Source organism: Nannospalax galili, unplaced genomic scaffold, assembly GCF_000622305.1.
Source record: "Nannospalax galili isolate Female #2095 unplaced genomic scaffold, S.galili_v1.0 scaffold95, whole genome shotgun sequence".
In the NCBI taxonomy this organism is placed as follows: Eukaryota; Metazoa; Chordata; class Mammalia; order Rodentia; family Spalacidae; genus Nannospalax; species Nannospalax galili.
In genome coordinates, this window is record NW_008342393.1 from 1,886,607 (window position 1) to 1,910,393 (window position 23,787).

The following is a 23,787-nucleotide window of genomic DNA, read 5'->3' on the forward strand; positions in this document are numbered from 1 at the left end:
TACAGGTATCTATTAATAGAGATGGAAGATTTTTCTGCTTTTTTTTCCCCTGGCAGAGCTTCAAGGATGTCAGGCAGGCACTCCACCACTGAGCTACTATTCAAGCCCCTGTGGTCGCTTTATGTCAACTTTGGATATGATTAAGTATTTTGTAAATAACAGGCCAATTCCAGAAAATTCAAGATTCCAGAAGAGAGAAAATCTAAAGACCTAAAGGACAAGTTAGGCTACTCATCTTGACTCAGTAAACGTTTTACTTAAATGCCACCCCAACCTTACCCTGTCATTTCTCATGAATTCTGAACATTAGTTCCTTTGAGTCATGTCATCCCAATTTTGGTTCAGACGGGAAGCAAGCTCGTCATGCTTCAAACAGTGACTTTTCCTTCCATTCTCTTAAACACTCTTAAATTAGACTGTAAGCAACTTAGAATGTCCCTGAGCTACAGTAGCCTCTGACTGGGCCATCAGGCCTTGACACAGTGAGTTATACTGGCCTTGGGGAGAGCTGGGCACCTATGAGATGATAAAGCCCTCCTTTTAGGAAAATAACATAACTAAGCAACCAAGCTTGAACACTAAGGAATTTCTCTGTTGTCTTTTTCATCTGACTTCAAATCCCAGGGGAGGAGTCAACAACCTTGCTGCCCACCTCTTGATTAAATTGCTCTCAGGTCCTGTTCCTTTCCTCCCTCTCAGAAGGTGTTTAGTTATTCAGGTTTTGGCTTTAGCCTGGAAGAGGCTGTTCTCCTCCCCATGCTGTGGATGTTCTGGGGTCAATGGGGGTGGGGTAAGGGAGGGGACAGGACACAACAGTTCTCTAGTGTTCTCCATTGCTTCATCAGGAAAAGCTTGTGGATGATCAGGGCTTTTGCTCTGCTCCCAACTTTCCAGCCAGGGTTGTGAGGTTCTAGGTAGCAGGTGCCTTCCTCTCCATCCCTCCGTGATGAGGGGGAGGCCATGCACTCTCTGCCCTCCCCAGTCCCAGGCAGGCATGGGCTGGCAAGCAGGGGGACAAGTAATCGTACCATTGAAGTAGCTTGGGGTGTCAGTGGGCCGACCCCGGGCCAGCACCATGTTGCAGCTGGAGCTCCGTGCCTCGGCCTGGCTGTTCCATGAGTGTACGCCGGAACTCAGGGTGTCTCTTGAGCTCTGAGAGGCCTTTGATGGGTTCTGAACACAAAAGTTGGGCACAGACTCAGCCCCATGGTCAGGGAGTTGTCACTGGCCTTAGCTTCCTTGGATCTCCTTTGGGGTTAGGAGCTGCTTGCCCTAGGCTAGGAGGGGAAGGTGTAGTTCCATAGGGGATCAAACCTGCCCGTCACTCTCTCTAGTAGCTAAAACCTTTCCTGACTTCACAGGTGTGCTAAAGATGTACTAACTCACTTCAGGGAACCAGCATCCTAGTGAGGACCCCTCTAAGAAATAAGGGGTCCTCGGGCTGGAGAGATGGCTCAGAGGTTAAGAGCACTGGCTGCTCTTGCAGAGGACCCTCGTTCAGTTCCCAGCACCCACAACCATCCTTAACTCTAGTTCCAGGGGATCTGACATCCTCTCCTGGCCTCCTTGAGCATTGTATGCACATGGTGCACTTACATACATGCAGTCAAAACACTCATACACACAATAAAAATAAAGAAATAAGAGGTGCTCTCATCACCCTTCCTCTGCCCACCATTCATACCACACCCTTGCCCCAGACCGACACAAAGCCACCTGGTCACCAACTTACCTTTTCACTGTCATCTGACAGTGAGAGGCTGTCAATGCTGAGGCATGAGAGAATCTGTTCCTGTTCCTCCAGAGAAAAAGGCTGGGACAGGCTGTTGAGAAACAGTTCTGTGGGGAAGAGTGCAAGATAGCTGTGAAGGGCTGGCTGAGATGCCATGTTACCAGGGTTCTTCCTCCACAGCCCGCAGGAGCTGGCCTGCCAAGGAAGGGCTTGGAAGAACCAGACCTCAGTGGGAGGTCACAGCTGGGTGCCCTACCTATCTCCAGCTGCTGTAGTTCCAGCTCTGGGAAGGTTGCCCTCCGCTCTGGGGAGCTGGGGCTCTTGACAGGGGTCAGGTCCAGTGAGGACAGAGGCAGGGGTTCCCACATGCCAGACTCTTCTTTGCTCAGGTTCAGGGCTGGGGCCTTGTTCTGTTCTGGAGGTTCTGGCAGTAGAGGAGGCTGAGGTTTAGGGGACCCATCTGTGCTGTCCTTGGCTGGTGAGTGCTCCCTTGGTGGGGCATGCAGGGTCTGGTGGCAAGTGGCTTGGTCTGGGGGTGGAGGTCTCGGTTCTTTGTATTCGCCCTTCCAAGGGCTTTTCAGGCCTCCCACTGTAAGAGAGAAGGCATCCAAGGTGAGGTGGAAACATAGGCATTCAGATACTGTCCTAGGAAGGAATGGCCTCTCTGGGCTGGAGAAGGGTTAGGGTCAAGCAGAGGGAAACTGCTGGGGATGTTCCTGGGAGATGGCACTGTGATCTGCAGAAGAGGCTCTTCAAAAGATAGTCCCATTAAAACAGGACTATATTTTTGTATCTATTCCATTTTCCTTCTAGGTATCAGAACCAAATCCCCAAGCTCCAGAGAACTCTGGGAGTAAAGAAAGCATTAAAAGTGGCTGTGAGGGTGCTGAGGATGTAGCTGAGTGGTAGAGTGCCTGCCTAGCTGGGACAGAAACAAAGAAAAACACCCTCAGAGCAACATGACTCAGAGGTCCAGGTCAAGTGGCCTCTCTGGCCCATTATTCTTCTCAGCTCTATCCCTAGACCTCGTCATTTCTCTGGGGTGAGACAGTTTATTTAGCCTTGGGGGTATCCCTACCATTGTGACTACAGCCTGCTGTGAGGGCAAGCAAGGTCTCTTCCATTTATTTCCCTTTCATTCATTTAACTGCTGTTGTTCCTCTTCCTACTTTCTGACATTCTAATCCATGGTTTTCTTTTCTTTTCTCTTCCCTTCCCTTCCCCTCCCCTCCCCTTCTTTTCTTTTCTTTTTTCTTTTCTTTGGAGAGAGGATCTTGCTTATGTAGCCCAGACTGGCCTCAAGGTTGAGGATCCTATCTTAGTCTCCCAAGTGCTGTGACCACAAACACACAGCACTCTCATGCCTCAACCCACGTGTCAATTTTAATCTAACTCCATCCTTATTTAAAAACTCTTATTTTTATTTTTTATGTGTATGAGTATATTGTTTGTGTGTGTGTTAAGTGCACTGGTGTCACGCAATGCCTGCAGAGATCAGAAAAAGGTGTTAGATTCCCCTGGAACTGGAGTTACAGACAGTTGTTAGCTGCTATGTGGATTCTGGAAACAGAATCCAGGTCCTCTACAAGAGCAGCCAGTGCTCTTAACCACTGAGCCATCTCTCCAGTCCCTTAACTCCAGCTTTAAAAAATTAAAAAAAAAAAAAAAAAAAAAAGATGACAGGGTTTAACTATGTAGCCTTGGCAGGCCAGGAACTTACTATGTAGGCCAGGTTGGTCTTGAACTCACAAGAAATCTACCCCTCTGCCTCCTGAGTACTAGGGTAAAGGTGTGCACAACTATACCTAGTCCCTTTTATTATTTTTAGAAAATGTCTCACTCTATAGCCCAGGCCCAGAATTTACAGCAATACTTTTGCCTTGGCCTCCTAAATGCTTGGATTACAGGCAGGAGCCACCACACCCAGCTTAAAATGTGTTGCTTTATTTATTGACTTTGTTGTTGTTGCTTTTGAGACAGGGTCTCCCTGTAGCCCCAGCTGGTCTGGAACTCACTATGTAGACCAGACTGGCCGTGATCTCACAGAGATCTGCCTGCCTCTGCTGGGATTAATGGCGTGAGCCACCATGCCTAGCTATTTATTGATTTTTAAGTTTACAATAGAGTTCTTATGCTCCAGGCCTCCTGTGGGTTTTCATCTGGCACCACCACCTACAGCTTTTGGATCAATTCCTGAGTGGCTGTTAAGTGCTGGGTGGTAACCCATTCCCATCCCTGTCTCTGCTCTCCCAGGAGGGACCCTTGATCACTCCCAAGTACACTCTAACCAACAAGGCTGTAGTCACTATGAGTGGAAGGGCTGGGTCCAGGTGTGCCAAGGTCTGTCTGAGTACTACCAGGTGCCCTCAAGCATGGCTGCAGCCTTGTCCCTGTACCCTTCGCAGGGCCCAGGCAACCTGCTGCCCCACAGCCCCAGCAGCCCTGGCTGCTACCAACTTGCTGGTTCTATACAGTTGAGTGGGTGGCTTGTTCTCCATTCTGATTCACCTTTCAATGTCGCAGTCCCTCCTCTTCCATCTCTCAAGCATGGCCTCTGCTCTAGCACACTCAATCACCTCAACCTGCCCTGTACCCCAAAGCTGGATCATCCTCATACTTCAGATGGAGAGGGCTCTAAGAGGCCAAGTGCCTTATTCTTGACCACCTCCTGTTCTGCTCTTCCCTTTGCTCATGGTTGTCTGCCTAGGCAGACAAGGCTCTTACCTTGCTGCAGTGCCTGGCTCACCTTCCCTCGGAGCTCCATGGCAGATGCTCGGTGGATAGGCTCTTTCCTGAGCCCCTCTTGGATGGCTTGGGCTGTGAGGGGTGCACAGGAGGGTGGAATCTCCCGTACAGGTGGAGGTTCACTGGCAATCTGAGGACCAAAAGACCACATGCAAGGCCCGCTTCCTCCTTTTTTCCCAGAATCCATCCTTCTGTCCTTACTCTTGGCCAACCCCTTCCCCCACTCTAGGCTGGGGGTCTACTATAAGAAGGTAGGACTGGGTTATAGCTAGGGCAGAGACTCTGCTTAGAAAAGGAAAACAAAGATCCAAACAGACCAAGGCAGAGCCCCATGATACCCATATCCTCTAGGCCCAATTGGACAGGAGGCTAGGAGGCTAGTGGAAATGGCCCAGTGGACAGGCAGAAGAGAGTTCTGTCGTGTCCTGTTCTGAAGAGGGCCCCCTGCTCACATCTGCCATGGAAGAGTAGCAAAACAGACCTTTACAAGCCTGATCTTGAGTCCATGGCCCTGGGGGCCTCCCCTCACTGGTTTGAGGCATCACTGACCTTGAGGCAGAGTGGGCCTCGGAAGTACTGAGTCCAGGGATGGCAGCCATTGAGCATGTGGAGCATCATGCAGCAGCTGCTCCAGATGTCCACCTTGGCATCACAGGGCTTCCCCATCACCACTTCTGGGGCCATGTGTGTTTCTGTGCCAGGGATGTAGTCACCTGAGAGAGAAACATTACCTATGAACTCGGTGCTCACTCCATAAACTTTCTGAAGTACACAAGGTAATGCACTTTAAATTAAAATTTATTGGGGCTGGAGAGACGGCTCAGCAGTTAAGAACACTGACTGTTCTTGTAGAAGACCCAGGTTTGATTCCCAGCACCCATATGGCAGCTAACAACGGTCGGTAACTCTAGTTCCAGGGAATCCGACAGCCTCTTCTGTCCTCTGTGGGCACTGTATGACATGGGTGCACTTACCTACATGTAGGCACTACACTCATGCACATAAAAAAATAAATTTAAAATGTTTAAAAAATTATTATCCTGTGTATATGGGCATGTGTACATGTGTGAATATGTGCCATGGTGGAGTTCAAAGAACAACTTTGTAGAGCTGGTTCTCTCCTTCCACCTTTACATGGGTTCTGGGGCTCGAACTCAGGTCATTAGACTTGCAGCAAATACCTTTACCTGCTGAGCCATCTCATCAACCCATTTTTTTGTTTGTTTTTTTCTGAGTCTCATCTGTAGCCCAGGCAGGTCTTAAACACACAGCAATCTTCCTACTTCAGCCTCCTAAGTGCTGGGATTACAGGCGTGAGCCATTATGATGTCCATCTTGGTTTTATTTCTCAGGTAACAGTTTAGGAATGTCACAGCAATAGCACATAGATACACAATAGTAAGTAAAAAAATATAATAAACAAAACTCCACAAACAAAAATAGAATTCTGTTTTGTTTTTGAGACAGTCTCCCTGTTGCCCTAGCTGTTCTGGAACTCACTATGTAGAACAGGCTAGCCTGGAGCTCAAAGAGATCAGCCTGCTTCTGCCTCCCACTGCCTCTCCAGCATTGAGATTAAAGGCATGTGCCACCACACCAGGATTAAAAAAATTTTTTTTTGATTTAGTTATTTTCATTTTATGTGTATGAACGTTTTGCTTTTATGTATGCAAGTTTACCCGTAGCATGCAATTCCCATGGAGGCCAGAAGAGGGAGCTGCATCCTCTGGAACTGGAGTTACAAATGGTTGTTAGCTGCCATGTATGTGCTGAAACTGAACCTGTGTCCTCTGTAAGAGCAACCAGTACTTTTAACCACGAAGTCATCTTTCTAGCCCCTTGTTTTTGTGTGTATGAGTATTTTCCTACATGTATGTATGTGTACCATGTGAGTGCAGGATGCCCTCAGAGGCCAGAGGAGGGTATAGATCCCCTGGAACTAGAGGTACAAATGATTGTGAGCCACCATGTAAGTGCTGGGAACCAAACCTGGGTTCTCTGCAAGAGCAGCAAGTGCTCTTAACTGCTGAGTCATATCTCCAGCCATCAAAACAGAAAATCTGTATGTATCAAATTAAAATCTGTATGTAATTATTAAGCAGGCAAACAATAGCTAACATATATAATGAGGCAGATGTTAACTCCTCCCCCCAGGTGAACTACCTAGGCAAATAACTTTCCACTGAGCACACAGCCCAGCCTTCTTTTCTTTCTTTATTTTCAGACAGGGTGTCACTAAGTTGCCCAGGCTGGCCTTGAACTTGCAATCCTCCTGCCTTAGGCTCTCAAGTAGCTAGGATTACAGGCCTGTGCAATCAGGCTTGGCTAACACTTCTTTTTAAAGATAAGAGTCTCATTGTGTAGCCCTGGTTGGTCTGGAACTCACGAAGGAGATCAGGCTGGCCTTGAACTCACAGAGATTTGCCTGTCTCTGCCTCCCATTGTCTCCCAAGTGCTGAGATTAAAGGCGTGCACCACCATGTTCAGCTTAACAGTGTTTTTTATATTGGTACTTCGAACTTTAATTTTTTTCTGTATTCTACAAAAAGGATATTAAAAGGATATTATTTTATAATGAATTATCAAAAAGAACCACTAAAGTAAATTCAAGGTAGATGTCAGATGTCCAAGTTCAACTTACACCTTCAGAATCATCCACACAGTCCTGTAACAAATGGTGTTGAGCAGCCTGAGAGTCCCTATCCAAAATGCAAGAGTATAAGTATTCTGGATTTCATTTTTTTTTTTAATTTAGGAGTATTTCTAATATACAATGGGATAGCTTAGAGAGGAGACCGAAGTCTGTGTAGAATACTGACATGTGATATCAGCCATATACACATAGCCTAAAGGTAACTTTATACAGCTTTAGTGTGTCTTAGTTTTAACTGCTGCCTCAAAAAGCTGCAGTTTTGGATACTTTTAGATTAGGGATATGGAGCGTCTAATAGATTATTCTAACAGATATTTTTCCTTTGGTCAAAATAGACCCATTTTATGTTGAATGCTCTAAATGAAAAAGGCAGGGCACAAAACTGAATGAAAATGGTCTTAATGAGGCACGGGAAAAAAGTTCATAGAATTCTGTAACTTATGTGTGATTATTTCTTTGGGCAAGAGGAATAAAGGAGACTCCCCACCCCCCTTTTTATGGCAAATATTTTACAATGGGAATGAATTATTCTAACAATTAGAAGGCAGGGTGTGATGCACTGAACTATTCATAATTGACAAGACATGGAATTAGCCTAGATGTCTATCAACTGATGAATGGGTAAAGAAAATATGGTATATATACACAATGGAATTTTATTAAGCCTTAAAGAAGAAATTATGTCACTGGCAGGAAAATGGATGAAACTGGAGATCATCATGTTAAAATAAGCTAGACTCAGAAAGACAAAAACCACGTTTATACATTTTCTTCATATGCAGAATCTAGATTTGTTTTAAAAAAGTATTTATTATTTTTATTTTATGTGTATGAGTGTATTGCCTGCACCTATACAAATGCACCCATGCTGTGCAATGCTCACAGAGATCAGAAGACGTCAAATCCCCTGTTGTGGACAGTTGTTAGCCACCATGTGGGTCCTGGGAACCAAATCCGGGTCCTCTGCAAGAGCAGTCAGTGCTCTTAACTGCTGAGTCATCTCTCCAACCTCCTAGATTTTGTTTTTCAAAGACAGGATCTCATGTAACCTAAGCTGGCTTAGAACTTGACACTAGCTAGGATGACCTTGAACTTTTGATACTCCTGCCTCCACCTGGGATAATTATAGGTATGTTGGGATCTGAACCCAAGGCTTCAACGCATGCCAGACAAACACTCTACCAAATGAGGTATATTCCCAGCCCTAGAATCTGATTTAAATATAAATAAATAAATGTGTGTGTGTGTGTGTGTGTGTGTGTGTGTAATACAAAGGTAGAAGGGAGATTATGAAAACAGGAGGTTTGAAGATAGAGGAGAGGGAACAAGAGAATGTAATTGGGGAAACAAGACTAAATATGGCGTGTTTTCTCTCACATACAGAATCAACATTTAACTATGTACACTATAGTTATTAACAACAACACAACAACAAATCAAACACAAAACAGGAAGTTAAAAATATGCATTTCAGGGGCTGGAGAGATGGCTCAGTGGTTAAGAGCACTGGCTGCTCTTGCAGAGGACTCTGGTTTGGTTCCCAGCACCTACATGTTTGCTAACAAGCATCTGTAACTCCAGTTCCAGGGGATCCAACACCCTCTCCTGGCTTCTGTGGGTATTTACACACACATGACACTCAGAGACACACACATCCACATAAATAAAAATATTAAAAAAAAACACATTCCACCAGTTATAGAACCTATGGCAGGTTCTTTAGCCTTTCTGTGTAAGGTAGAACTGTCAAGGAGCATCTGACATTCACTACTGCATTTATACACAAGAGCCCTGCAATACCCCTGACGGCTGTGGGGTTGAATTCTACTGGGAGACATAAAGTAACCATACTCTTTATTCCCATATGGAGAGCAGGGAAGTGCAAGGCCAATACTTAGGGAAGGCCATTGGCTATTGTGATTGTGAGGTGCAGACTGGGGCCTCACCTGTGAGTAAGGATTTCCCTAGGCCATCTGGTTGCAGGCACAAGGCATGGCCAAAGTCACAGAGGGCTGCTCGGCTCCCATCGCTGGACAGGAGCACATTGTCAGCTGCAGGCAGCACCCAGCAAAGGGAGGAAGGAGAACAGGTGAGTCACTTCAGTCACAAGCCCACCCTGGCTGAGTTTGGCTTGGCCTCCAGTGAGGTAACTTTCTGGCCAAAACTACATGGCAGCAGCTGTTTCTGATTAGTTCCGTTAGTCATGGAAGAAGGGAGGGGTATTAGTTCAGGTTAGAGGCAGGCAACAGGCAGGATCCCCAGGGGTGGGGATGAGCAGGGTCTACTCCTGGGGACACCACCACTCTGCTCTGCTGCCCCACCCTCTCCCAGGGGTCATCAGTGGGTAGGAGGCTTGATCTTCAGTTTTGTATGGGCACCAACCCTGGAAACTCCAGTGTCAGGCTGAGGCCTGGAGAATATCACTCCCCACCCACAAGGCACAGGCACAGCCCTGTCAGCTGACTCAGGCACTGCCACTGGACACAACCAGGCAGGCCCAGAACCAGGAGGAAATCAGAAAGGAAGGGATGGGGAAGAGCTGGTTGAGATGACAATGGGGACCAGTTCTCACCTTTGACATCACCATGCAGAATCCTTCGTATATGGAGATATTCTAGCCCCTCCAGGGCCTGGCCAAGGTAGTAAAGGGCCCGGTCTTCTGGCAGACAGCCCTTTTGCTTTATGAGCTGGCCTAGTGAGCCACCTACAAAGTCAACAGACAGTTTTTATGTGGGGCTTTCCCAGGCTTCCACGCAAGCCAAGAGCAAGAGCAAAGGGCAGGTAGTATGGGAAGCAGGACGTCACAGGGCTAAGAGGTTACATGCGGATTGATTAGAGGCCAAGGTCAATCTGGGCAAGACTTGGAGTAACTCCTGGCCTTGAATTTTGAGAGGGAAAAAAACCCAACAAAATCAGGACCTGTCTCCTTACCTTCTAGCAGCTCCATGAAGATGTTGATCCATAGACCTTCTCTCACAGCTCCATAGAGAGGTACAATTCGGGGTGAGGTCAGTCCAGCACAGGCCATCAGTTCCTCTGCCCGAAACACTTCGACCCGCACCTGAAAGACCCACAGGAGCTTGAGTCCAGGTGAAGTGGGCAGGTTGGTATCTGCATCATGTTGGGACTCTTGATATTCCACCCGCAGAGGCTGCTGATGCTCCTAAGTGGGTCTAAACTGTGTACCCATGCTTAAGCCCTTGCTGTCAGACACAAGTTCCACAAGACTAACTGTGTAAAAATAGCCACAGAAAAGTATATTCCTTATCCGGCCTCTGGCATGCTGCCCACCCTCAATCAGCCAAACACACATTCTTTCCCCTAGTTTAACTATCTGGAAAATCTTTAGGACATGGGGCCTTCCTAAATCTTTTTTTTTTTTTTTTTCCTGAGTCAGGGACTCATTATGTAGCTTGGGTTGGCCTTGAACTTGCAATCCTGCCTCAGAATCACAAGTGCTGGGATAATAGGTGAGTGCCACCATGCCTGACTATGTCAGGTGCCTCTGGATCCTCAGCAACCCTTGTAGCAATTTTATTATGTCTTTGGGGGGTTATTTTGCATGTCTATGTATGTGGTGCATGTATATATACGTGTGTGTACAGGTGAAGGCTGAAGTTGACACTGGCTGTTTACCTCAACGGCTCTTCACGTTACTTGTTGAGGTAAGGCCTTATGTTGAACCTGGAGTTAATTCTAGCTAGCCAGCTTGCCCAGGGAACTTCTGTCTCTGCCTCCAGAGTGCTGGAATTATAGGTAGCTGCCATGACTGCCCAGCTTTTATGTGGGTTCTGAGGACCCAAACGCCAGTCCTCAAGCTTGTGCAACAAGCATTCTATCTATCAAACAATCTCTCCAGCCCCAATTGTTTATTTCTCAGAAGACTAAACTATCCTCAGACATATATTTATATTATTGTTATTCTTTAGGTATTTCCCTGGCATCTGGGTACATAGAAGGCTTCTGGGGAGGGGTTGGCCAATGCCACTCCTGCCATGGACTTGAAATCTTTGGTCATCCACTTTCTGTGGCGACCAGCAGCTAGGAATGGCGGGAAGCAGCAGGCCTTGGATACAGCCACCTTGTGCTTAGAACCTGGCTGGGCCATTCATAAAAAGGCTGCTGGTTTCCCATCAGCCATTTCCACATGTGAACAGCGGGGACACTGGCTGCCGCTCCAGGGCAGTGTGAAGATTCAGCGAGATGGGATCTAGCTCCATGCTCAGTGACTAGTGGCCACTTAGGAAGAGATGGTTCCCCACTTTCTCCTGCCTACACAAGGGAGAGCAGTAGCTTACTAAATACTTCTACTTGCTGGCTGCTGATGGTTCTCTGGAGGGGCAACGCCAGGGGGCGACAGTGGTACCAGTCAGGCCTGGAGATGTGTCAGGCCCAGGGCTTTGTTTGGAGACTTGCTGATTTGGCAAACGGCTCTGCAGATGAGGGGGTTTGGATTTTTGCCTGTCAGTGGAAAATGCCTCTCTTCTGGTTACTTAAAGAATATCTAATTTGGTTAATCATATGAACTTTGACTTTTGATCAGTTCTTCCTCTAAAAGGCCACTGAACTTGACTGAGACCAACTCACCTACAGGACTTTTACTAGCAAGCATCATTAAACTAACTACTCCCGAAATGTGAGATGAGGCACCCCAGGGTTCCACAGAGAATTCAGAAGGGTGCCACAGGAAACTGAAGGAAACAGGAATGTTCACCATTTGTGAGGGGCTACTTGTTTGAAATGGCCCAGGTTCCACACTGGACCACATTCCTTCTGCTGATATACATCTTTAGAAAGTGAGGGCTTTGGAGGTGGTTGTGACAAAGAATACTTTGGGCAGTGGAATGTGGAACAGGAAATGAAGGTGGTATTGCTCAATCTGATTTTGAGGTTTGAGAAACTGTAGAATGCCCAACAAGGCCCACCATCCCAACTGTAACTTGGTTAGGAATGGAAGGAAGCTGGGTGTGGGTGTGGTGGTTCACGAGTTTGAGGTCAGTAAGTTTTAGGCCAGCCTGGGCAACACAGTGAGAGTCTGTCTCAACAAACAAAAACCTTTTTTTCTTTCAACTTATATGACTTGTTTTTCAAATGGCTAAGTTTTAGCATATACCTAACCATTTAATAAATGGAAATACAACAAAAAATATTAGTAAGTGGTACCTGTCAAATGGCATTCTCTAAAATCGGGACTGGGTACCATGAGGATCTGAGTAAGATACTAAGGCTGGTGAAGCAGGCTGATGTGGGACCCTCTGCTAGAATTTGAGTCCCTGAGGGTTCCAGCTAAATCATTTCCAAAACTGATGGGTGGGAAACTTCAAATAACGAGGTGATTTAGTAGTCCAGGTGAGCCTGAGGCAAGGCGAAGGTCTGTCCTATGGAGTCAGATAGAGAAAGCCCTTCCTCCCTGCTCCCCACAACCTCCCAGTGCAGGCCAGACAGCATGTGACCACCTTTCCACTCTGGATTTCAGCATTCTCATGCTAAAGTGTTGGTGCTGGACTGTGATGGGGAATGGGAACAGGAAGTAGCATTTATGGCCGACTGACATATGCCAGTCGCTGTTCAGCGTTAGTTCTTCACATCTTACAGCATCCTGTGAGGGGTGGGTCAGCATTCCCATTTCACGGATGAGGAAGCAGAGGCAGAGGCACAAGGAACTTGCCTAAAGTCACTGAGAACAGTGTCACAGACAGGATTTGGGTTGAGGAAGCCTGTCCCCAGAGCTGCCAGCTGCCATTCTGCTAGAAGAGCTTTCTAGGCTTAGCCTATACTCCTGGCCATTTCTCCCAGGAACCAGCATCTCCAGGGAGAAGTGCAGACAGCAATCTGCATTCTGAGTGCAGAAGCCACTTCCCTCCACTTCGCTGCCCTGATGACTGCTTTTCCATCCCTGAAACCCTGCTTGCTTCCTTCAGTACACTTAAGTTAATCTGTCAGTAAGTGGGATACAAGCTCTTCTAAGGATTCCAGAAGTAAAAACTGCCAAAGTGACTAACATAGGATGGAGGACAAAGACGTCTGAGGATTAGCTGGTCCCCCATTTCCTCATCTCCTTTCAGACTGTCCTTCCTTGATTCTAGCTGCTTCACCTGCAAACCACATAAAAGCCTGTATCTGTTTAAATGCAGTTTGATCCCTGGAATCCACATAGAAAGCCAATGCATATCTGTAATCCCAGCACTCCTAGAGTGAGAAGGGAAGCAGAAATAGGAGGATCAACTGGGCCTGGGTTTGAATTCCAACACCCCCTGCCCCAACAGACAGACAGACAGACACAGACAGACAAACAGACACACACACAGACACACACACAGACACACAGTGCATTCTGCCTCAAAACAAGGTGGAAGGAAAGAACGGACTCTCAAAATTGTCTTCTGACCTCCACATGTGTACCATGCCACACTCACATACATGAAATAAGTAAACAAATCTTTAGGACTCCAGTTCCTTTAGGTCACCAACATGGAATGGATTCCACATCTCTGTCCCCAGCCTCTGTACAGTGTCGCACAGCAGGTGCTCCATGACAGCTGGTTTGACCTGGCCAAGGCCACGCTATTCCAGATTTGTGACTGAGCCAAAGGGAGGCTCCCAGAATTCCATGGTTGAGCCAGACGTCTTAAAACAAACAGTTCTTCACTCTCATTGTGGCAGACTGCAATTCTCCTTTGAGATTCTGCTAAGTGATATGGTCCTTCCTCTAAACTGTGTCTATGGCCACACACACTCAACTTTCAGATCACGTTCTAGGAATTCAAAGATCCTATAAATCTTCCCTCTGACTGGAGAAGACCTTACACATTGGCTGCTAAAAAGCATGAGAGTTCTGTGTATACCAAGGAGAAACTCTGTCTAGGAGACATATTCCATGGGGGAAAAGTCTGTGTAGAGTAATTTCTAGATCATAAAAGAGATAACCAAGTTCATATATAAAAAGTCCAACAAGATTTACAACAAATGGTATTTTCCTCTGAGAATGAGATTTGGGAACAGAAAAAAATTTTGCTTTGTTTGGTATCATTTGAGTGAGCCTTTGTTTGCAATGAAAGGATCAAGGAGGGGTCAGTGAGGTGGCTCAGCAGACCCAAGTTTGCTCCCTGGGACCCACATGGCAGGATACACGATTAGCAAAAGTTGTTTTCTGACCTCCACATACTGCACTGATGGGTGTGTCCATATATGTACACAAATAAATGTAATACAATTTTTATTTAAATGAAAAAAGATCAAAGATTTAAAAAATCTGCATTAAGACCTGGATTTGTGGCCAATTAATGTGTGACCTAAGACCATGGATGTTCTAGAAGGAAAAACAACAGAGTGCTGACATCATGTAACATCTCCTGCCTGGGCTCATCCCCAGGAACATTAGAGGGACATGGGCAGTCTGACCTCTGAGCCCTAGGCTACTTCTCCTGTCCCTACTACCTATCCCTTTATCAGGGAACTTTTCTTGTGGTGTCAGGATTTGAACCCAGGGTCTAATGCTTGCTAGGCGAGTGCTCTACAAAGAGCTACATTCCCCAGAGCAAAGAATTGTTTCTCATATGGTTTTCCTGACGAAAATCCTACAAACTGAATGCCTAACCCCTTCCATTAAGAGAAAGGTTGGGCTGTTTGGCCTACTACCAGCTGTGTGGGCTGCCTCTAAGTCATCCCCACTGGGCGCTCCTAGTGGGAAGGAGGTGGGAGCTCTGAGTGTGGACAGGCTGGGAAGTCCAGGCCTTGCTCCTGGAGTGTTCCTGAGACTGCCCTGAGTGCAGGACATGAGAAATGTATTTGGGTTGTTTACCTTGTTGCCTGGGACTCGGAGGACTTTAGCAGAGAAACAGCTGAGAAGCCTGGTGACTAAGCTCCCAGCACTGGGCATCCGTCTCTAGGACACTTCACACTCTCTCACCCCCTCCTGCCGCCTCTCAGAAAGGACAGCTGAGCCTTCTCGGGTGGCCTGGGGAGGGGAACTGCAGCTGAGGAGGTCAGGCACGTGGCCTTGGCATCCATGCTGGCAAGAACTCAGTGTGTGTGTGCGTGAGGGCTGGAGAGGGTGGCACTTGCTCATTCCACAGTCTGTGTGAAATTTGAGGTAAAACCTACAGACTGTTCTTTCTCTTATCCCACCACTCTGAGGTTCAAATTTTTGATCTACCACAGCCTGGCCCAAGTACAAACCTGGAAAATCAGGCTTATTCAACACCCTGGCTGGTACCTCATTCCCAAATGGATGGCCATGACAGCAGTGGCGGGGCCATTCCACATAGGGCCTGAGGGTGCTGGGCCTATCTGGTCTGACTACTTCGTCTCTTTTTGGGGAAAAGGGTGCCTCTGATATTAGCCAATTGAAACATGGCTTATTCCACCCTACCGTATGGGCCAGGGACAAGCTGGCTCCCAAGAGAAGAGAGGGGACTTCCAATCAGGGTCTGAGAACAGCTCCTGAAGGGAGCAGGGCTGATACTATCGAGAAGCATGGCTCTGCAGCTGCTGCTCCCACCTGGACTGGACAGGGTGCTGTGGCAGGAGGATCAGTTCTAGGCCTACCTGGGTGGTCTTGGGCAGGCCACAGGGCAGATGAGAGGTAGGAGAGGTGACCTGAGCTTTCTGCCATTCATCGAGACCTTGGGACCAGTCTCCTTTTCCTTCCTCTCATTCTGGCCACTAGGCCAGCTCCTTAATCTTGCTGAGCCATGTTTCCTCAGGCTGTCCTGCCTGCCTCACAGGACCACATTGCACCTGGCCAACAGGAGTCAAGATTTAATTCCCAGTGTTTGGCTTCTTCTTAAGACGCATCTGACAGGTGATTGTTACTGTTCTATACACCTTCTGAGCCAGAAATGGGTGGCTCTACTATATGGCTTAAGGGTTTTCTCGCAGCATGAATTTCCGGAGAACCCAACCATCTATCCAGGTCTGGACTTGCCCCTACAGGCCCTGGCGTCTGTAGTGGCCCAGGCTGTATTCAGACCTGGAGGTGTATGCTCATGCACTGTCTCTCACAGATTCGCATACCAAGGGCAACAAGTAGGCCAGGCCATGTGACAGGCTGTTCCCTTCCAGCTCCAGCTGACCCAGGGCTGCTAGCACTGCCAGCCTCTGCTACCAAGGCAGTCCTGGATGATCATGACTGTCCTTGAAAGACAGCTGGGGTGAACGCAGCAGCCTCTGCATGGCTTCCCTTTCAGCCCTATGGTGTTGTCCCACCTACTGTGTACCTTTTTTTAAAATGGTTTTTTGAGATAGAGTCTCACTTTGTAGTCCATGCTGGCCTCAAATTCATGGAATCCTCTTGCCTTCGCCTCCCAAGTGCTTGGAATTTGGGTGTGAGCCCAGTCCAGGGCCATTTTCGGCAAACTTTGAGACAGGGTCCCCCTGTAGCCCCAGCTGGCCTGAAACCCACTATATAGACCAGGCTGACCTCAATCTCACAAAGATCTGCCTGCCTCTGCCTCCCAAGCGCTGGGAGTAAAGGCATGCACCACTATGACTGGCTTGGCATACCTTTTTGACAGCACACTGGAAGCCTGTCTGCTTGTCCTTCATTCTGTGGACCTCACCGAAGGAGCCTCTGCCCAAACGTGGCTGGTGTGTCACCCAATGGACCTCTTCTCGGTACTCATAATCCACTGGCTTGAGTTTCTAGGGTGGGCAGGAGAGAGAGGGGTTGGTTTCAGTGGCCAGGGGAGCAGAAGGATGAAGGGCTACAGCAAGGAAGCTCTTGAACCAGGGACCTTTACCAGGACTGCTGAGGCTGAATAGTCATAAGCAAAGACACCACCAGGCCTAAGGTCTTCTGAGAACAGGACCAAAAGGGGCTGAGAGGAATAAGAAGGCAAAGGTGATCTTTAGAGGCTGCCACGAGGGCAGGGCTGGATGAGCCCTGTGATGAAAACCTCCCAGGTATATGATTGTGGGACAGAAACAACTGCCAACAACCTTGGTAATACAAAAATGTAACCCAGCAACTAGAAGGTAGAAGACAGAACCATGAAGAAGGGCAGGGGCAAGGGCAATGTTCAAAGTGCACGGACTAAACCCAGAAAGTAAAGCAGAGTATGATCAATTCCAAAGTCACCCATGCAGAGAACTAAAGGAAAAGTGAGGGGAGGGTCAGAGGCTGGGCAGCACCCCGCTGTTTCCAGTATGTTTTTATACAATACACATAATTCAATGATAAGGAAACCAGTTGGAAGAGCTAAAAACAGAGACAGCCAGAGAGGCTGTAGGGAGAAAGGACTGCACTTCATCCTTGTAGTAGTGTGGACTGTGTCCCAGAAAAGCCCATAGGCAGAAGGCTCAGTCATCACCTGTGGCTACAGAAGAGGGCGGAACCTTTGAGGGGCAGGGCCTACTGGGAGGAGGTAGGCCATTAGGGGTGTACTCTTCAAGAGCACACAGGAAACGTCCCCTTCCCTTTCTCTATCTCCCTTCTTTCCAACTGTGATGAAGTCTCCTCCACTAGGTCCTTAGCCATAACATACTATGCAAGGCAACAGGATCAAAAGCCCATCGGGCCAAAACCTCTGAAACTATCAGTCCAAATAAACTTTTCTTCAAGTTTTTTTCTTTATTTTGCATTTTATCATAGTAATAGCTAGCTGCCTGACACAATCCCTAATGAGCAACTTGATTTGTTGCCATAGACATGAATGTCTCTGCTGGTGATGGACATCCCCCAGAGTCTGCTGTACAGAGTGATACTTCCAATAGCAGGCCCCACCCAGAACCCCATCTGTGGCTCCTGGCCTGGGAGGTGGTGGTATAGGTATGTGTACAGGAGTTTAAGGGGTTAGTTACCTCTGTAAGCAAGACTCCCTCGTTGTCCTCAGTTTCAGGGCTGAGTCTCTGGGGCTTAGAGCTGCCTGCTGACCAAGTCTTAGCCAGGCTGGCCAGGCCATGTGCCTGGCCTGAGCTCACACTCCCTTGTAGTGCATGTACCAAGTATTCCTCCACAGGAAACTTCTCATGGACATCACGAGATGGGTAGCTAGATTCCAGATGTGAGCTGCTCAGGGGCTTCTGACTGTTTCCAAAGGCCAGCTTGCTCAGGTGTGGGCCAGGGAGGGGCTGCTGGCTACTTACGCCAGCTAGTTTGTCAAGGAAAGATTCCAGAGGATGGGGTTTCCAGGGTTTGAGAGGGTGGAATGGGAAAGGATGGGGCAGTCCGCTATAGGGGAAAGGGTGAGTGGAATGGGGCAGGGGGCCTATGTCCTGGGGGTGGTGGAGTTTCCACACATGGTTTAGACACTGCAAGGGGCTGATCAGTTTGTGGAGTTCCGGTCGAGGCAGCGCTGGCCGCAGGCCCTCTCCTCGTTTCTTAAAGCAGAGGTGACTAAAGCCTGGTTCTTTCAGAGGCTTAGTGAACTGGGGAACATTTCTGGCATAGAGGTTGCCTAATGGAGACTCATCTTCCTGCAGGGAAAACACAGGTGTCAGGATACACTGTCAGGGCCAAGGGACAAGCCCCATTCTAAATACCCCACGAGCTGGGCCTGGGTAGTGTGTAGAGGGTCTCACCTGTATTGGGACCGTGCAGCTCTCTTGCTCAGGGGTTCTGGGCAGGGGTTTGGCTAAGGCCACTCCTGCCTGGGCCAGGGACTTGGACTTCTTCTTCCGTTTCTTCCGGGCTTTGCTGCGACGCTTTCCCTTCCGGCACACTTGGGCCATTTTGCCCTCAGTTGCATGGGCCACATTGTTGGGGATTTGATCAAGACTCTCAGACTGACTGTCAAAAAAGGGGCATATCCACATTTTGAGCACACAAAAGCAGGAAGACAGAACAGTTCAGATAACTGTATGAGGACTCAGGCAGGCTCTAGCTTTGTCATTCTAGTCATGCGTTGCTTAATGACAGCAAATGCATGTGAGAAACGCAGTGATAGCTGAATTTATGTCAGCGTTTGAGTATACTAACAGAAACAGACAACTGCATGCCACTAGGCAATATGATCCTAAGGTACAACTATCATGGATGTGCCTATTGTTGATCAAAATGTCATTACATGGTACCTCTATACCTGCGTGCTGTGGGCAAGTTCCTAAACCCTAAGGATCTCAAGTTCTCTCATTTATGAAATGAGTATAGTATTTTCTGCCATGTGGGGTGGAGATGAGGCTTAAATGAAAACAGGTCATTTAAAAAGGCTTAGTAGGGCTGAGCATGGTGGTGTGTGCCTTTAGTCTCAGCACTCGGGAGGCAGAGGCAGGCGGATCTCTGTGCTCAAGGCCAGCTTGGTCTACATAGCAAGTTCCAGGCCAGCTGGGCTTATAGGGAGACCCTGTCTCAAAAAGACCAAAAAAAAGCCTTAGTGTTTGGTTCTTTGGCAGGCTGCCCATAGACTATGCCTGTTACCATGGGCTTGGGTAGACCCTCTCCCTCAGCTTTTCTCCAGGGGGTGGCAGAACCACAGTTCTCTTGTTGCTCCCTGAGCAAAGTGGCATGGAGGGGCCACTCTTGGGGTATGTATCCTCAGCTTGGATGGGTCAGAGTGGGTTTGTCACCTCCACCCTTAGTGGCTCTCGGAGCTACCTAGTTGCCATGGGAACATGGGGAGCTGCCAAATAGATCCCCTTTCTGGCTGGTGCTACCACCAAGGTTCTGCCAGGCTCCTAACCCTGACAGGTATTAAAAGTTCCAGGAGGTTTTGAAAGGGCTACTGTGAAATGGCTTGGGGGTTGACCACAGTCTCAGCCACAGTCCCTTTGCATCGCTTTCTACCTCCACAAAGGTTCTTGGGATGCTGGGAGTTTGCAGGCTTCTCTTAGGCAGCCAAAAGAATAGAGTTCATCAGAAACACCCTTCTCTGGGCCAAAAGGTACCTAAGGCAACAATAAGGAATTTCCCAAACCATAAGCAGGACGGCCTGACCCATACCTTTTTTCACCAGTAGTTTCCAAATAAGAACGATCAAAGTCTGCCTGGTGGGAAGAGGGACCTGTGTCTAGGATAGACTCTCAGAGACTAAAACTCATCTTTGGGGAAGGGGAGCCTGAGGACAGACTTGGCCTGGCCCTAGCTCCCTTCCTTGGGCCAGGCTCTGAATAAGGCCCTTCAGGGTTCTTCACCATGGGACAATGAGAATGGTCCCTCTGGCCTGCCCTCATGGCTACATACCAGTGACAAGTAGCTGTTGTTCCCGGCACCCTTCCTGATGATGGGAAAACAGGTGTATCAAGGACTCGGAGGAGAATAAAAATAAAATGTCCAGTTGACAGGAGCCAGGGGCAGCTTCTGAAAAGCTGACTTGGCTGAGAGAGTAGCCGGGCCAGGAAAGCTGGGCGGCTGCCAGGAGCAGAACCCAGGTGCTTAAGCAGGGAGCCAGGGCCTGGTGGGAGCGGTCTCGGCAGGCAGCTGGAGGATGGGCATTGTGTCAGATCCCTACTTCCCGCTCCAGCTTGCCTTCTTACCTGTACTGCTGCGATCCTGCGATGAAAATGCGCTCTGAAAAGGTAGGGCTGAACTCTTGGCTATTCTCACCTTTAATTCAAGGAAAAGGGGTCAGATTAGCAGGAGGAAGAGAAAGCTGAAGAATTCAGCATTTAGCAGAGAGCTAATCTTTCCCATGGGCCAATCTTTCCCTGTCAGACTCCTCTGCCTGGTAGCTTATCTCCCAGTCACCACCTTGTCTCTCACTCAGGGTCACCCTCTCCCCGGCTTACTAGTCAAGAACAGAGGGGGCTATCCTTAAGATAGGGATCACAGGGAGCCCGCTTGCCTCACAAGAATACTTTTAGAATAGTCCACATATCACAGGGCACATAGTGACCCTTTGATAAACATAAGTGACTATATATTTATGCCTAAATGTCTTTGTGTATCTACCTTGTTTTAATTGTTTTCTCATCTCCTAAAAGTCAACCAGAATGCTGGGGGGGCAAAGCAGAGGATGTGGACCCAGGAAGGGATGGGGGGAATGCCACTGTGTCATGAGCTATCAGGTTCTCCAGGTTCTAGCCCGAGATACCTGAGCTGGAGGGTGGTCCTGGGGACAGAGGAGGACTCTGGTGCTTCCCAGCCCTTCTGGGAGCACCTGTCTTCCAGGCAGCCATCAATACCTGTCTTCTTGAGGCATCAGGAACAAAAGTGGAAAGAGCCAGGCTTGGCCTCGCCCTGCTGAGGCTGGCTGCCCAAAGATTGGCCCAGCAGGCCCAAGAGCAGGGTGCTTATTTTGGGGTGTGGGGCAACTGGCAGAGGGGCAATGAAGGGCCTGTAGGCCCCAGTGGGGCTTTCTAGGAGACATGGCCTTTCCTATCTGGGCCTCTCCAGATGCTGTTGGTCAATGTCACAACAGAAGGTAAAGGGCCAGCCTGATGTTCCTGTGGAGTCCTTAAGCATTCTTGCCTCTTTCTTTGCTTTGACAATGGCACAGCCTCCATTTGCCATGTTCCCCATGGTCCATCTTGGCATTTTTATAGCTCCCACTTATATAGTCTGGGATATACAACTGTATTCGGTGAGCATCTTATATAGATTACTCTGACCTCTCTTGTCCACAGGGGACTCCAAGGCTGGTCTCCCTCATGCAGACACACACCTGCAGGCCCATTCACCTCCCCCTGTGCCCACAGCAATCCCAGGCCCTTACATTCAGCCTGGGCAATGATGGAGATTGCGGAAGGCCCGCCCTCAGAACCTTCCTTCGCTGTGCCTTTGGTAATCACGTCATTCAGGACCTCCCACTTCCCACAGAACACAGGGCTCTTCTCCACAGCCTCAAGTTTGTAGATGCAGCTCTGCTTCTTTCCTAGTGATGGTGTCTTCTCCTTGGCTTTGGTGAGCTCTTTCTGCTGCCCAACAGCTGAGCAAGGGGCGCCTGGGCAGGCCACTTCCATCACTGCCATCTCCCAGGCTCGTGCTCATCCTGAGGGGCCAGACAAGAGCAGGTCACTTCAAATCCCAAACCATGTGGTGGGGCACAGATAAGGATTGGGTTGGAGGAGAAATACTAATGGTTAAAGGTCCCTGGCTCTTTATGTCACGTGCCATGTGTCATCTCTGAAACACCCTGAGTGGTACAGAAGCCAACTATGCAACATCTATACATAGGCCATCTGTGGGACTCCTGGCCTGCTGGCACTGCAGTAGAAATGGACTCTTCTGCTGGGCCTTCAGGGGGATGGGAGACATTTTCTTCAGTGATGTAGCCACTAGTAAATTGCCCGTGGTCCCATAAATAACCCCCCACTCAAGCTCATGCAACACACACACACACACACACACACACACGCACGCACGCACGAAAGTAGGAGGAGGACTCATCAGGAAGAAGGGGTTCATTTCATGGGAGGGGGAGGGGGATTAAAGAGAGTCACGGGAGTGAATATGATCAAAACATATATTCACATGTATGAAATTATCAAAGAATAAATGAAAATAACAACAACAAAAAAAAGACTCCAGCCTTCTCCCTCCAGCCAGAAATGACACACAGAACTGGTCTTTTCTTGACTTTACAATGGCTCAGCCTCTTCTGTTGTTTGGAAAACTTTCCCCACCAGGACAGTGGTGTGTCCCTCATCCTCCATGTACACCTTCCTTTATAGAGGACGTGTCTACACTGCCCACGGCAGTTCCTCTCTAATGGAGAAAAGGTTTTGCTTTGTTGTTCTTAACATGGGTAGGTAGATACATGCATAGCCATATATCACCTAATGATGGTGATACATTCTGAGAAATGTGTCATTAGGAGATTTTAGCATTGTGTCAGTATCACGAGTGTATTAGGACATCATTAGGTGACACAGTCTTACAGGGTCAGTGGCACATGCAGTGCATTGTTGATGGAAATGCTGTCATGAAGTGTGTAAGCATATACGTACACGTACACACACACACACACACACACACACACATATATACACATATATGCTACAAAGCCTACTACTTAGCCTACAAATGGCACTCAGCATTTGGCTCCTTTCCCACGACGCACTGTTTTGTGGCTCTCTAGAAGGCTCAGAAATGTTTCCTCCTCAAACATCCAAACTCGTTTGCTGAAAACTTCTAGGTATTTTCTTTCCGGCAATGTTAGCAGCATTTGTACTGAAGACTCAACATTAACCAGCACCTCTAGAAATCTAAGCACAAAGATGTGACACCAACTCTCTCTGGGGTCCATCTGGATCAGCCCTGTGCTTCCCAAGGAAGCTGAAGAGAGAGCAGCCACACACTGCTGTCAATCTATACCAACAGCACAGACTCCAGAATCGTCATGAGAGAAACAGAAGCAGCCTGAGATCGCTGGCATTTGGAACACTTTTTAAAGACAAAGACTTTGTTTCTGTGATGCTGTGGATTGAACTCAGGACCTTCAGCATGTTGGATGTGTGTCCCTCCATCCAAGACAGGGACTTTTTAAAAAGCAGGGTGTGACTTGCTTTAGACAAGGTACCAAATGTAGCCAGAGCTTTAATAATTGCTCTGGAAAGGCAGGTCAGTCTTAAAACTGTTACTCACAGATGAAGTCTTCCCTTCTGTAACCCCATTAAACCTGGGTCACGCCTATTTGCTCTTGGAACAGAAATGCAGACCAAATGAAGCGAAACTTCTAAGGCCCCTGGCCTTTTGCCCAGTCAAGCCTGGAGATTAAATGAGATGGGGGAAGATGAGAATACTAGGCTCAAGCTTCTTCCTACTGAGTCTGCCTCACTCACC

The 23,787-nt window shown here is 48.1% G+C and overlaps 1 protein-coding gene across 1 annotated transcript in view; it reads right to left on the reverse strand.

The window, feature by feature from the left end:
* Map3k14 (mitogen-activated protein kinase kinase kinase 14) overlaps positions 1 to 23,787 on the reverse strand; it is a 49,553-nt gene that overhangs the window by 3,716 nt on the left and 22,050 nt on the right. Inside the window, exons 2-14 of the mRNA XM_008838245.2 lie at positions 21,719 to 21,994; positions 20,541 to 20,610; positions 18,651 to 18,858; positions 17,931 to 18,545; positions 16,635 to 16,772; positions 10,062 to 10,191; positions 9,703 to 9,834; positions 9,077 to 9,181; positions 5,027 to 5,190; positions 4,457 to 4,607; positions 1,989 to 2,321; positions 1,733 to 1,839; positions 1,029 to 1,173 (exon numbers count right to left, since the gene is read on the reverse strand). Coding sequence (XP_008836467.1) covers positions 1,029 to 1,173; positions 1,733 to 1,839; positions 1,989 to 2,321; positions 4,457 to 4,607; positions 5,027 to 5,190; positions 9,077 to 9,181; positions 9,703 to 9,834; positions 10,062 to 10,191; positions 16,635 to 16,772; positions 17,931 to 18,545; positions 18,651 to 18,858; positions 20,541 to 20,610; positions 21,719 to 21,974 — 2,554 coding nt within the window. The 5' untranslated portion in view covers positions 21,975 to 21,994. The remainder of the gene's footprint in view (positions 1 to 1,028; positions 1,174 to 1,732; positions 1,840 to 1,988; positions 2,322 to 4,456; positions 4,608 to 5,026; positions 5,191 to 9,076; positions 9,182 to 9,702; positions 9,835 to 10,061; positions 10,192 to 16,634; positions 16,773 to 17,930; positions 18,546 to 18,650; positions 18,859 to 20,540; positions 20,611 to 21,718; positions 21,995 to 23,787) is intronic.